The sequence below is a fragment of the Chenopodium album genome, chromosome 15, assembly GCF_948465745.1.
Source record: "Chenopodium album chromosome 15, dcCheAlbu1.1, whole genome shotgun sequence".
NCBI classification, from domain to species: domain Eukaryota; kingdom Viridiplantae; phylum Streptophyta; class Magnoliopsida; order Caryophyllales; family Amaranthaceae; genus Chenopodium; species Chenopodium album.
In genome coordinates this window covers 3516044-3529184 of record NC_137848.1, presented here as the reverse complement: position 1 = coordinate 3529184, position 13141 = coordinate 3516044, and the positions used below count along the sequence as shown (strand labels likewise).

The 13141-nt window shown below is 38.2% G+C and overlaps 1 protein-coding gene and 1 non-coding gene across 2 annotated transcripts; one reads left to right on the top strand and one right to left on the bottom strand.

Moving 5' to 3' along the window:
• Nucleotides 1-2742: 2742 nt before the first annotated feature.
• Nucleotides 2743-12920, bottom strand: LOC145582704 (uncharacterized). Its single transcript, XM_081639705.1, has one exon. The coding sequence runs from the start codon at nucleotides 12898-12900 to the stop codon at nucleotides 7585-7587; it is 5316 nt and encodes a 1771-aa protein (XP_081495831.1). The 5' UTR covers nucleotides 12901-12920; the 3' UTR covers nucleotides 2743-7584.
• On the top strand, nucleotides 12407-12513 carry LOC145583693 (small nucleolar RNA R71). The gene has a single exon (XR_014100292.1). It is a non-coding gene; the product is annotated as a small nucleolar RNA R71 (small nucleolar RNA).
• Nucleotides 12921-13141: the final 221 nt, after the last annotated feature.

Genomic DNA, 13141 nt, shown 5'->3' with positions numbered 1-13141 from the left:
TAAAAATTCGACCTGAAAAATATCTGATTCAGATTTCGACTTGTATAAATACAATAATTTATCATGATTCAAAAAATCTGACCTGACCTGATCCAAACACCTGAATTGACACATTTAGGCCATGTTCTTTGAGCTTCTGGGCAGAGCAGAGCAGAGCAGATTTCATTATTATTATTATTATTATTATTATTATTATTATTATTATTATTATTATTATTATTATTATTATTATTATTATTATTACTACTACTACTACTACTACTATTATTATTATTATTACTATTATTAATATTATCGCATTATTATTATAATCACTAAATATTAATTATTATTATTTATTATTATTATTAAATATTATTTGATTATTATTATTATTAAAAATTAATAATTATTATTTTTATTATTATTATTAAATTAATAATTAGTATTATCTTTAAATATTAGTTATTATCTTTAAATATTAATTTTTATTATAAAAATTCAATTATTATTTTTACTATTATTAATATTATTAATTATTATTATTATTAATATTATTTTCATTATTTTTTTTGAGAAAATATTATTATTATTAAATATTAATTATTATTATTAATATTTTAATTATTAAATATTAAATATTAATTTTTAATATTATTATTATTAAATATTAATTATATTATTATAATTATTATAATAATTCAATATTAATTATTATTATTATTAAATATTAAATATTTATTATTATTGCTAAATATTAATTATTATTATAATAATTTAATATTAAGTATTATTTTTAAGTAGAGCAGAGCAGATTTCAGTAGAGCAGAGTAGAGCAGCTCTAAAGAACGGGACCTTAGCTGCATAGTGGGGCTCGTTGGCCTAACAAGTACAACCGCATGAGCATCCATGAACTTTGATTTATAAAATTCAATTCTATTTAACACAACAATATTTCCATTTCAACCATCTCAGGCCACCTCCAATTGAAAGAAGCTAAGCACGAGAATTTAAATAATGAAGATAGTTGTTCACATCTATATCTATATCTATATCTATACTTAGTATTTAAAAACACAAACCAAAGTTGCAACATGTCCTCCTCCCCATTTACCTTTCTCTAAAATCATTCTCTTTTCTTAGATTTACATAAAACTTTTCCATCTCCCCCAATTTATTTCTCAATAGCTCTTTATATTCTATAACCTCCACTAATTCAACAATTGATTTTATCAACCTTCTCCTCTTCTCCCTCTATCTTTCAATTTTATTTAATCACATTAGTCATTTAACTCATTAACCCTTTATGTTCCCCAATCTCTAATATAAATACAAAATTTCCACTAAATATTTTTTCCCATCACTACCTAAGCTCCAAAAAAAAAAAAAAAAAAAGTATATATCTCTCTAAATTCTATGTAAAATTTTACTATAATGAGGATGACGATTGAAAAGGGAAAAAAAAAAAAATTAAGCTACAGAAATAAGAGACTTGAAATATGTCAAGAGAAACAAAGAGTTTTCTGTAAGACTATTATGAAATTTCATACTATAACATTGCTTGTATGTCATTGAGTTATTTTTTTTAGGATGAATGAGGAGGGTCATTATTTCAACACATATAAAGTGCACTCTAAGAAAAATTGATTAGGTAAAGAGCTTTTTATTTGATTTAAAAATATAAAATTATGACAAGGTTCGATAGTTAGTTTTTTTTTAATACAAATTATTGATTAACTACCCTTCAATAAGATAATTTGATTAAACAGTTTTTAAAGTCAATTTTTCTAATTTGTCAAATGTTGATGAAAATAAAGTAATTCAAGAAATTTGTGAGTTTTAAGTGTAAATGATAACTTATACACAATCCGTGTGTAAAACGGGTCCAAAAACTAGTTTGATGTTAATAAGTGATAGAGCGTCGCCAACCTATCAAATAATAGACCTAACTCGATCCTGCTAAACTAGTAGCAAGGGCAAGAAAGGGTCGAACCCATGAGAGGCGTTGAATCAACCACCAAATGTTAGTGTTTAAACAAGCTAGATTAAGTCGGGTTTTTGGAATTGGTATTATGTCACACCGATCTAATTCAAATCAATTAATTCTAAGAGGTGATTAACGATATTAAGAAGATCTAGGATATGGGTTACACCGCTCAACTTCATCACAAATAACGATTAGCATACATAGCAATGGTAAAATGGGAGATAAATTAGGGGAAGTTACCTAAGGCACCCTACTACTCTCTCAAGCTAGAGGGATTACTTGACATCAAGAACATAACCTACTCTCGTGATTATGGGCAAGAAACAAGTGTTAAAGCATTATCACGGTAACATACAATTCCCTTGACTAGAAGTTCCTATTCTCATGGCAAATCAAGTCAATTAAGCATAAGGAGCCCTCTCAAGTTCATCTCTCGATCCTTCGTTGAAAAAGCTAGATAAATAATTCAAGCAATGGCCAATTACAAGAATTAACAATTAATTCACTTAAACTCAACTAATTAACATCCCACAATTACCAAATTAATACATGCAACAAGCTATTGGTGACTACATTGAGGGTTCACCCAAACCCCAGAAATTAGACTACTCACAATCCATGGAGATTAAAGCAATTAAGTGTTTCAAGTAATTCATGACCAAATTAAAACTAGGAATTAAGTAGAAATTAACAATCTAAGCATGCAAATAACAATTAACAATGAAGAATAATAAGTATTAAAGCAAGAAAGAGGGAAGAGAAAGAGTAAGAAATGGTTACTAGAAGCTTCAACTTGAATAACAATGGTGGAACTTGTTCTACAAAGATTTGGATTGAAATTTCCAAGCAAATAACTAAAATCTACAATTACAAGCTAGTGTTTTTTGGAGTATTTTTGAGCTACCAACTAAGAGAAATAGATTTCTGGAATAATAATGGCCACCCCCTTCAAAAACGTCCAAAGGGGCTATTTAAAGGACCCCCAAAAAGAAAGGACGGAGAAAACAAGAGAAGTCGCAAAACTGACTCTGCACGGACGTGCCAAATTCTGCACGTCCGTGCAGAGGGTGGCAGTAGCTCGATTTCAGACTCAGGCCAGTCTGCACGGCCGTGCAACATCTGCACGTCCGTGCCAAACTATGCACGACCGTGCAGAATGCTGCACGTCTGTGCTGTCTGGGGCAGAAACTCTCCTTCAGTTTTGGCCGTGCTGCACGGCCGTGCTAAGGCATGCACGACCGTGCAGCCCTCCCTCGGGGCTCTAACGACTCCAAAACGCTTCCTCCTTGCCTCGTGGGTCCCGCATGATGCTCCCCTTGCCTTGCACTCGTCGCTCCATCACCAAAGGTGCTCGGATCATCGTCATTTTCACCTGAAAAGTGCATCAAAAACACGAACACCTCGTGAAGCACGTAATACACAAAATTACATAAAAATAAGGTAAGATAGAGCAAGTAAGTGGATAAAGACACGGAAACAAGCCCTAAAAGTACCCTAAAATCATGTTTGATAACAAGTTATCAAATCCCCCCAAGCTAAGCTCTTGCTCGTCCTCGAGCAAACTAACAATAATAAATAGGAGAGGGACTAAATTGTAGCGAAGAGTGAGAGCAAGGACTATGCCAAAATCGGGAAGCAAAAGCACACTAATCCAAACAATCACTTTTAGCAAAAGTGAGAAGCCGTTTAAACCTATAAGTCGCCTAATAGGACGAGTTCATCTCTCGTGAGGGTTTCCAAAGAGAAACACCCACAACTCCAACAACCAAAATATCTATTTACAATCAAAACATGCTTCCAAAGAAAACAAAAGTTTTTAGCCCAAGTCAACCTATCGGGATGTGAACACAAGCAAGAAAAGAGAGCAATTTGCGGAAATCAAATCATACTAGTGTACACATGAGTTAGAGACCAAGAAGCAACTAAACAAGATTGCAAAGGGACGCTAACTTAAACTTTTTACTAGTTCATTAGAACACACTTAGTCACTCCCAAGTCGTGGCACATTTTTATTTTCGGTTATAAAATAGTGGAGTACAAGTCCACCTCCCAAGATACACCAACAAACTCCTTCCACTAAACTCCACTATGAGATTTTTACAAGATGAACTAAAATATATACATAATGTGGGAGGCGTCCACAAATTGACCTCAAAAGAAAAAGAATTTTTATGGTTTTTTTTTTGATAAAGTTCTTGAATTTTGAACTTTATTTATTGCTCCGCCTTTTTTGACTGTTGAGCGGCATTTTTTTTTTTTTTTTTTTTTTTTTTTTTTTTTTAATAATTAATAATTACTAGAGGATAAAAGAGTGGTTTATTTTACCACTTATTTAACAAGCAATAACCTACTAAATCTCAAGTGAAGCTTCGCTTTGGGAAGAGTGGAGGCAAATCAAGGGCACAAGGGACCGCAAACCAACTGAAACATATCCTACTTCAAGTGTGCTTAGACAAGTTCATGAACTAACCGTGCAATTGAACATTCATCGACTTAATTACAAGCATGCACCTAAGCAATCAAGTTTAATAAACTCCTAAATGTACCGAACCCTTGCATACACTTTCTTTTAAGGAAATCTTACTCATCACTCAACGATCAAGCAAGTAATTCACATAGGTATCGTCATATAGGAATCATTCTTGGGCATTTTTTTCTTTTTCATCATTTTTTTTTTTTATTTATTTATTTATTTATTTTTTTTATTATTATTTTTTTAGCATATATACAAAATTAGAGTAAGAGTTAAATTAAACTAAAAGAGGAGAAGATAGAAACTAAATTAAACTAAAAAAAAAGGAGAAGAAAAATTTGGATTTATGGGAAGATTGGATTTTTGGGTTTGGATTAACGGGAAACAAGCAAGGGAACAAATCAAACAAAAACAACACAACCAAATCACAACCAACACAACAAGTTCCAATGAGCACAACCAACTCACAAGATATCCAAATCACAACCCCCCCCCCAAGCTATCACTAACATTGTCCCCAATGTTAAGCATGAAAATCATAAGGAGGGGCAAAGAAGGAGTACCTCATTGGTTGGGATCGTGGGGGCTTGAGCCTCCCGGGTAGAATTGCCGATAGGCGTTCCGGAACTCTCCGAGGTCCCCACGAAGACCTTCAAAACTCTCCCTCATTTGGGTGAAGGCCGTAGTCATTGTTTCATTCGACCTCCTCACCTCCCCGAACTCGGTTTGGAGATTTTGAAAGTTTGTGTTCATCATTTGGAAGTTGGTGTTCATTTGGTGGAAATATTGCTCGTAGGAGAACGAGCTTGTACCAACTTCCGGTTCTCCAAATTGGAATCCTTGTTGTTGTTGGAAAGCCCCTTGGAAGGATTGCTCTCCTTGGAAATGGTGAGGATGTGGTTGCTCCTCTTGATGTTGTCCATGTGGTTGATGGGGGTGTTCTTGATGATGTTGGGCTTGAGGTTGCTCCTCCCCTTCCTCTTCTTCCTCCTCGTCATCTACTCCACCCGGTTGCCAATTGTAATCCGACTCAAAGATCCAGTTGGATGCGTCGTAGATGACGGTGTTCATTGGATTTGGGAGGTCGGCGTATCGGGCACCACTCACGTACCAAATGAGTGTGTTTCCTCTACCCTGCTCCACCCATTGCATGTTTTTGATTGTGGCTAAATCGATCCTTGTTGAACCTGGGAGAGCCTCAAGACCTGAAAAATCAACCTCAAGAAAAGTAGCAATAAAAGTAATCATGCCTCCTATAGCTATCCCTCCCTTCCCCTTGGCCACGTCCTCTAAGTGATCAACCAACCATGCGCCAAGGTCTAGTCTATCATCCCCCTCGCAAAGATGCCATAGAAAAAGCAACTCGCGATTAGACACAACTCCCGCGCTATCTCCTCTAGCGAAGATAGTGTTAGCAATGAGCCTATGGGCGAGTCTAAAGGCGGGGTGAATGATGGCTGTGGCCTTGTCCGATCTAGGGTCTCTTACAAAAAGTCCGGTAATTTTTCTCCAAAAACTACCGGCTTGGTAATTCCTAGATGGCTTGTCTTTAGGGCCAAACCTTTTTCCTACGGGCCACCTAAAGCAACGGTTTACTTGTTCTATTGTCATGCGGTGCTCATGGTCCATAAGCTGGAAGGTCATGTACCTAGGTGCATTGTTGTTATCCCGATGAACGTATAGGGATGAGAGAAATTCTACGGTGAGCCTTTTATAAGTTAATGCATGCATTTCAAGCCAATAAGGGATACCGGTAGAGTAGAAAATTTGTTTCACATCGTTCTCAACCCCTAATCTTTCCGCAATTCCTTCGTCATAGAACTTAGTTGGTTTTAACTTCCTAGTTACTATTGACTCATGTTTAATGCGGTGTTCATTTTTTTGGTAATGGATTCCAAGGGAAGTTGTCATGGGTGGGACATTGCTAGGTTGTCCAACTTCTAATTGCCTAGGTTGCCTAGGTTGCCTAGTTGAGGTGTTTCGGGTAGGGTTTCTCCTAGACATGATTGATTAAATTATCCAAACAAAGTCCACAAAGCACACAATAATCACAACTTACACAACCAAGGCTCTAAGTCACACCTCCTAAAATCAACCAAACAATAGTCCACAACAATTAATACCAACAAGGTCAATTAGTCTCAACCACCAAACAAGAACAACCAAAACCAATCAACAAAATTTTTTTTTTTTTTTTTTTTTTTTTTTTTTTTTTTTTTTTTTTTTTTTTTTGCTCAAAATCACAAATCAACACACCAAATCAACAATTTCAACCAAAAACAACAAAAAACATCAACTAAAATCAACTAAGAACAAGTAGTAAAGAGTGAGAGTTGGAGAGATTATACCCAATGAATCGTGGGTGTAAAACCCGCAAATGAACTCCACTAACGTTCCTTGTTGTTGATTGAAGCTCCTAGAACACCCAATTTGCCCAAAATTTGAAGATTCAAGAAACCCCCAATTTGATTTTTAAGTTAGGGTTTATGGGGTTTTGATGAATTTGTGGGAGTTTTAGGTAGAAAAGGTTAGTAATTTGTTGTTGTTGTTGTTAGAAAGTGAAGGATTTTCAATTTTTGTGGAAATATTTGAAGATTTGATGGAGTTTTGAGGAGATTAGAGAAGGTTTGAAGGGAGGAAGAAGAAGAGTTAGAGAGAGAGAGAGGCGAGAGGAGAGAGAGTGATTTTTTTTTTTTTTTTTTTTGTTTTGAGCCGTGCAAAACTGCACGTAAATGCCTCTTCCTCGACGTGCACGGACGTGCAGAAACAGGCACGGACGTGCAAGACTAAGCACGGACGTGCCAAATTCTGCACGTCCGTGCAAAGGGAGGCAGAAACTTTCCTCGATTTTTCCAGTTCTGCACGGACGTGCCAACTTCCGCACGCCCGTGCAGTCTTCCAGACCTGCACTTCACGATTTTTTTTTTTTTTTTTTTTTTTTTTTTTTTTTTTTTTTTTTTTTTTTTTTTTTTTGAAGAGAAAATAATAGGGATATTGTTATGAGTTCATAATTGGTGAATATGCGTCATAACAAATCCCATTAATTTATTTCTTACTTCTCTCATTCATCAATTTTTCTCAAAAATGCGCGGGTTGCCTCCCGGAAGCGCTCTTTTATTGTCACTAGCTTGACCATATTTCAAAATCAACCATGAGGGACATCAAATTCATCCAAATGAATTACCTTTGTTTCTTCTTGAACAAAACCATCAAAGTATGCCTTCAACCTTTGGCCATTAACCTTGAATGGTTCTCCTCTCTCATTGGAAATCTCAATGGCACCATAGGGGAAAACCTTTGTGACGGTAAAAGGGCCACTCCATCTTGATTTTAACTTACCCGGAAACAACTTCAACCGGGAGTTAAACAACAAGACCTTGTCACCCTCCTTGAACTCTCTTTTGTTGATGTGCTTGTCATGCCATGCTTTGGTTTTCTCCTTGTAAATCTTTGCACTCTTATATGCATCTAACCTCAATTCTTCCAAGGCATGAAGGTCGAGCATCCTTTTTTCACCCGCGGCTTGGATATCAAAATTTAAGGTTTTGATAGCCCAATGAGCACGATGTTCAAGTTCCACCGGTAAATGGCAAGACTTCCCATAGACAAGCTTGTAAGGGGTGGTGCCAATGGGAGTTTTGAAGGCGGTGCGGTAGGCCCATAAAGCATCATCCAATTTTGATGACCAATCCTTCCTTGACCTATCTACCGTCTTCTCTAAGATCACTTTGATCTCCCTATTTGAAATCTCGGCTTGACCACTTGTTTGAGGGTGGTAAGCCAATGACACCTTGTGCCTAACACCGTACTTTTCAAGAAGAGCCTTGAAAGACCGCTTTGCAAAATGCGATCCCCCATCACTTATGACGGCGCGGGGCACTCCAAACCTTGGGAAAATGACTTTTTTGAACAACTTGACCACTACCTTAGCATCATTTGTAGGAGATGCAACCGCTTCCACCCACTTTGACACATAATCAACGGCCACTAAAATGTATTTATTCCCAAAAGAAGAAGGGAAAGGTCCCATAAAGTCAATTCCCCATACATCAAAAATTTCCAACTCAAGAATATTGTTCAATGACATTTCACTTCTCTTTGTCAAATTACCGGTTCTTTGACACCGGTCACAAGCTTTAACGAACCCCCAAACATCTTTGAACATTGAGGGCCAAAAGAATCCACATTGCAAAATTTTCGCCAATGTCTTGTTACTACTCATATGCCCTCCACAAGGTGAGGAGTGACACATAGCAATAACATCATGAATCTCATCATCGGGGACACACCTTCTAAAAAGGCCATCAACACCTTGTTTGAAGAGCAAGGGGTCATCCCAAAAATATTGATGAACATCATGTAAGAACTTCCTCTTTTGTTGATAGGTGAGGTCGGGAGGGAGTATAGAGCAAGACAAATAGTTTGCGATATCCGCAAACCAAGGAGCCGGAGCTTGAATGATTGCAAACAATTGATCATCCGGGAATGAATCATCAATTGGCAAACCCCCAAGTTCTTCATCAAAGACCGGTAGCCGTGAAAGATGATCGGCTACTACATTTTCGGCACCCTTCTTGTCCCGAATCTCAATATCATAGTCTTGTAAGAGCAAGACCCACCTTATCAACCTTGGCTTGGCATCTTTCTTGGACAATAGGTACTTCAAAGCCGAATGGTCGGTGAAGACTATGACTTTGGAACCCACCAAATAAGATCTAAACTTCTCAATAGCATGGACAATGGCTAGAAACTCTTTCTCGGTTGTTGTGTAGTTCCTTTGTGCTTCATCTAATGTTTTGCTAGTGTAGTAGATGGCATGAAGCTTCTTGTCCTTTCTTTGCCCAAGGACGGCTCCAACGGCATAATCCGAAGCATCACACATGAGCTCAAAAGGGAGCTCCCAATTCGGTGGTTGAATGATAGGAGCCGTGATCAAAGCTTCCTTCAACCTATCAAAAGCTAGCAAACAATCGTTAGTAAACACAAAAGGGGCATCTTTTACCAACAATCGAGTGAGCGGCTTAGCGATTTTAGAAAAATCTTTTATGAACCGGCGGTAAAAACCCGCGTGTCCAAGAAAGCTCCTTACCCCCTTCACATTAGTGGGGGGAGGGAGGCGCTCAATGACCTCAATTTTGGCACGATCAACCTCAATGCCCCTACAAGAAACAACATGACCCAACACAATACCTTCTTCTACCATAAAATGACATTTTTCCCAATTAAGCACAAGGTTCACCTCTTGACATCTTTTCAGCACTTTCACCAAGTTTTTAAGGCATATGTCAAAAGATGAACCACAAACCGAAAAGTCATCCATGAATACTTCAATTGATGATTCAAGCATGTCGGAAAAAATAGACATCATACACCTTTGAAATGTAGAAGGTGCATTACATAATCCAAATGGCATCCTTCGATAAGCGAAGGTACCAAAAGGGCATGTGAATGTAGTCTTTTCTTGATCCTCGGGTAGGATTGGGATTTGGAAAAATCCCGAATACCCATCCAAGAAACAATAGTGACTATGTGATGCTAGTCTTTCCAAAATTTGATCAATAAAGGGGAGTGGAAAGTGGTCTTTCCGGGTGGATTTATTTAATTTTCTATAATCAATGCACATTCTCCACCCGGTGACCGACCTTGTAGAAATGGTCTCACCTTTATCATTCTTGACAATGGTCATGCCTCCTTTTTTTGGAACTACTTGAACCGGGCTAACCCACTTACTATCGGAAATAGGGTAGATTATGCCCGCTTCAAGGAGTTTCAAAACCTCTTTTTTAACAACCTCTTTCATATTGGGGTTGAGCCTTCTTTGATGCTCAATAGAGGAAGCATGTTCATCATCAAGTAAAATTTTATGCATGCATATTGTGGGACTTATCCCCTTAATGTCATCAATTGTATAACCAATGACACTTCTATACTCCCTCAATACAACTAGGAGTTTCTCAAGAGAAGTGTCATCAAGCTTGGCATTGACAATAACGGGATAAGTCTCACTATCATCAAGAAAAGCATATTTAAGCAAAGGGGGAAGGGGTTTAAGTTCAACCTTAGGAGGAGGCGTAGTACTCTCCTCTTTTACCTCCACTTCAAGTACTTCAAACTCCTTTGCCTTGCTATGTAGAGGTTGGTCAAGCAACAACTTGTACCCTTTAGCTTCTTCACCATCATCATACAAGTTTCCCGTGAGGGTTGCTTGTAAAGTATCCTTGCTACCATTCACTTTCTTCAATTCTCCTATGTCTCTTTCAAGAGTATCGGTTCTATTGATTTCCTCATACAAAGGCTTCTTCATAGCTTGTGAGAATGAGAATGAAATTTTCTCATCTCCCACATTCAAAGTGAGCTTGCCTTGTTTCATGTCAATCACCACTCCCGCGGTGTTCAAAAATGGTCTTCCCAAAATAAGAGGCACCTTGTCATCCTCTTCCATCTCCATTACTACGAAATCACATGGTACAAAAACTCTTCCAACTTGTACCGGCACATCTTCAAGAATTCCCAATGGTAATCTAACCGAGCGGTCGGCTAGTTGAATGGACATCCTTGTTGGTTTCATCTCACCAACCTTCAAGTTCCTTGCAATAGAAAGGGGCATCAAGCTTACACTTGCCCCAAGATCACACAAAGCATCCATAGCTTCCATATCACCAATCTTCACCGGTATTGCATAGCTACCCGGGTCACCAAGCTTTCGGGGAAGCTTGTTTTGAATGATTGCACTCACCTCCATTGGAAGGGAGATGGTTGCACTCTCTTCAAGCCTACTCTTGTTGGATAAGAGATCCTTTAGAAATTTTGCATAGGTAGGCATTTGTGACATAGCATGAAGAAAGGGGATGTTTACTTGAAGTCCTCTCATAACTTCAAGAAACTTTGAAAACTTCTCATTGAGCTTCTTCTCCACCAACCTATGAGGGAAAGGAATTGGTGGTTTGTACACCCTCATGGGAGGCTTCTCAACCTCAACTTCAACTCCCTCATCTCTCTTTGTGGCTCCCTCACCACTCTTTTCTTTCTCTTTTCTCTCAACTCCTACAACCTCATTCTCAAAGTCACCCTCATCTCTCACTTCAACTCCCTCATTTCTCTTTTGTGGCTCATCTTCACTCATAACCGGGCCTTCATACCCTCTCCCCGATCTCAAGGTGATAGCCTTGATATGCTCCTTTGGGTTCACTACCGTTGAGCTTGGAAAGTGACCACTAGCATTGGAGGTGGAGCTCCCAACTTGTTGAGCAATTTGAGCCAATTGGCTCTCAATTATCTTATTATGCGCTTGAAGTTGTTGAATGTTAGAGCTCATCTCGGCATTGCTCTTCCCTTGTTGATTTATAAAAGATTCAAGAGCGGTTTCAAGGGAAGTCTTTTGAGGTGGAGGAGGTGGTTGATTGAATTGTTGTTGCCTTTGTTGGTTAGGATGGCGGTATGGGGCTTGTTGATTTTGATGTGGAGGGGGTTGGTTGTAGTTGTTTTGAGGAGGATGGTTATAGTTGGATTGATTTTGGTTGGATGGTCTCCACCCTTGGTTTTGCTTCCACCCTTGATTGAATGGTTGGTCATTCCTTTGGTTCATGACCGCAACTTGCTCCGTGGTAGCGTTGCAATATGAGGCCATGTGATCGTTACCCCCACAAGTCTCACAAGACATAACTTGTGGTTGTTGTTGAGAGGTAGAGGGACCGGAAGAAGATGTCGCTTGGTCTAGCTTGTGAGCTAACATATCAAATTTTGAGGCAATAAGATCTATTGCACTCAAGTCATACATACCCTTCTTCTTTGGTTGGTTCTCTCTTCGATCATACCGGTAGGCATAATGCCTAGCAACTTCCTCAATCATACTTTCGGCTTCTTCTACCGGTAGCTTTTTAAGGCTACCTCCCGCTCCATTATCAAGGTTGGTCCTCGAAGTAGGAGTAAGACCGTCGTAGAAGCTTTGAATAATCATCCATGAAGGCAATCCGTGGTGTGGACACTTCCTCTTGTAGTCCTTGAATCTCTCCCATGCTTCACCCAAGGTTTCATCATCCTCTTGAGTGAAGCTTGTGATCTTCCTTCTCAATTCCGCGGTCTTCTCGGGTGGACAATACTTCCCAAGAAAGGCTTTTGTAACCTCTTCCCATGTTGTCAAGGACCCTTCTTTCACGGACCTCAACCAATATTTAGCCTTGTCCCTAAGAGAAAACCGGAACATATGCATCCAAATGAATTCCTCCGTGAGATTGTTTTGCTTGATGGTAGTGCACAACTCAAGGAAATTGTCTAAATGAGCTAGAGGGCACTCATTTACACTCCCCCCGAATTGTTCACTTTGGATCATCCTTATGAGTTGAGGAGAGAACTCATAGTTGTTTGCATTGGTGGTGGGAAGAAGTAAGCCACTCCGAAGTTGGAATGCATCGGGGTGGTCATAGTCTTGTAGAATCGGTTGTGGTTGATTTTGTTCATTCATCTCTTCTTCAATCTCCAATGTATCCTCTCGATCCTTCGTTGAAAAAGCTAGATAAATAATTCAAGCAATGGCCAATTACAAGAATTAACAATTAATTCACTTAAACTCAACTAATTAACATCCCACAATTACCAAATTAATACATGCAACAAGCTATTGGTGACTACATTGAGGGTTCACCCAAACCCCAGAAATTAGACTACTCACAATCCATGGAGATTAAAGCAATTAAGTGTTTCAA

Coding starts and splice junctions, on each gene's coding strand:
- LOC145582704 (XM_081639705.1), bottom strand. CDS start 12,900: ATGAATGAACAAAATCAACCACAACCGATTCTACAAGACTATGACCAC.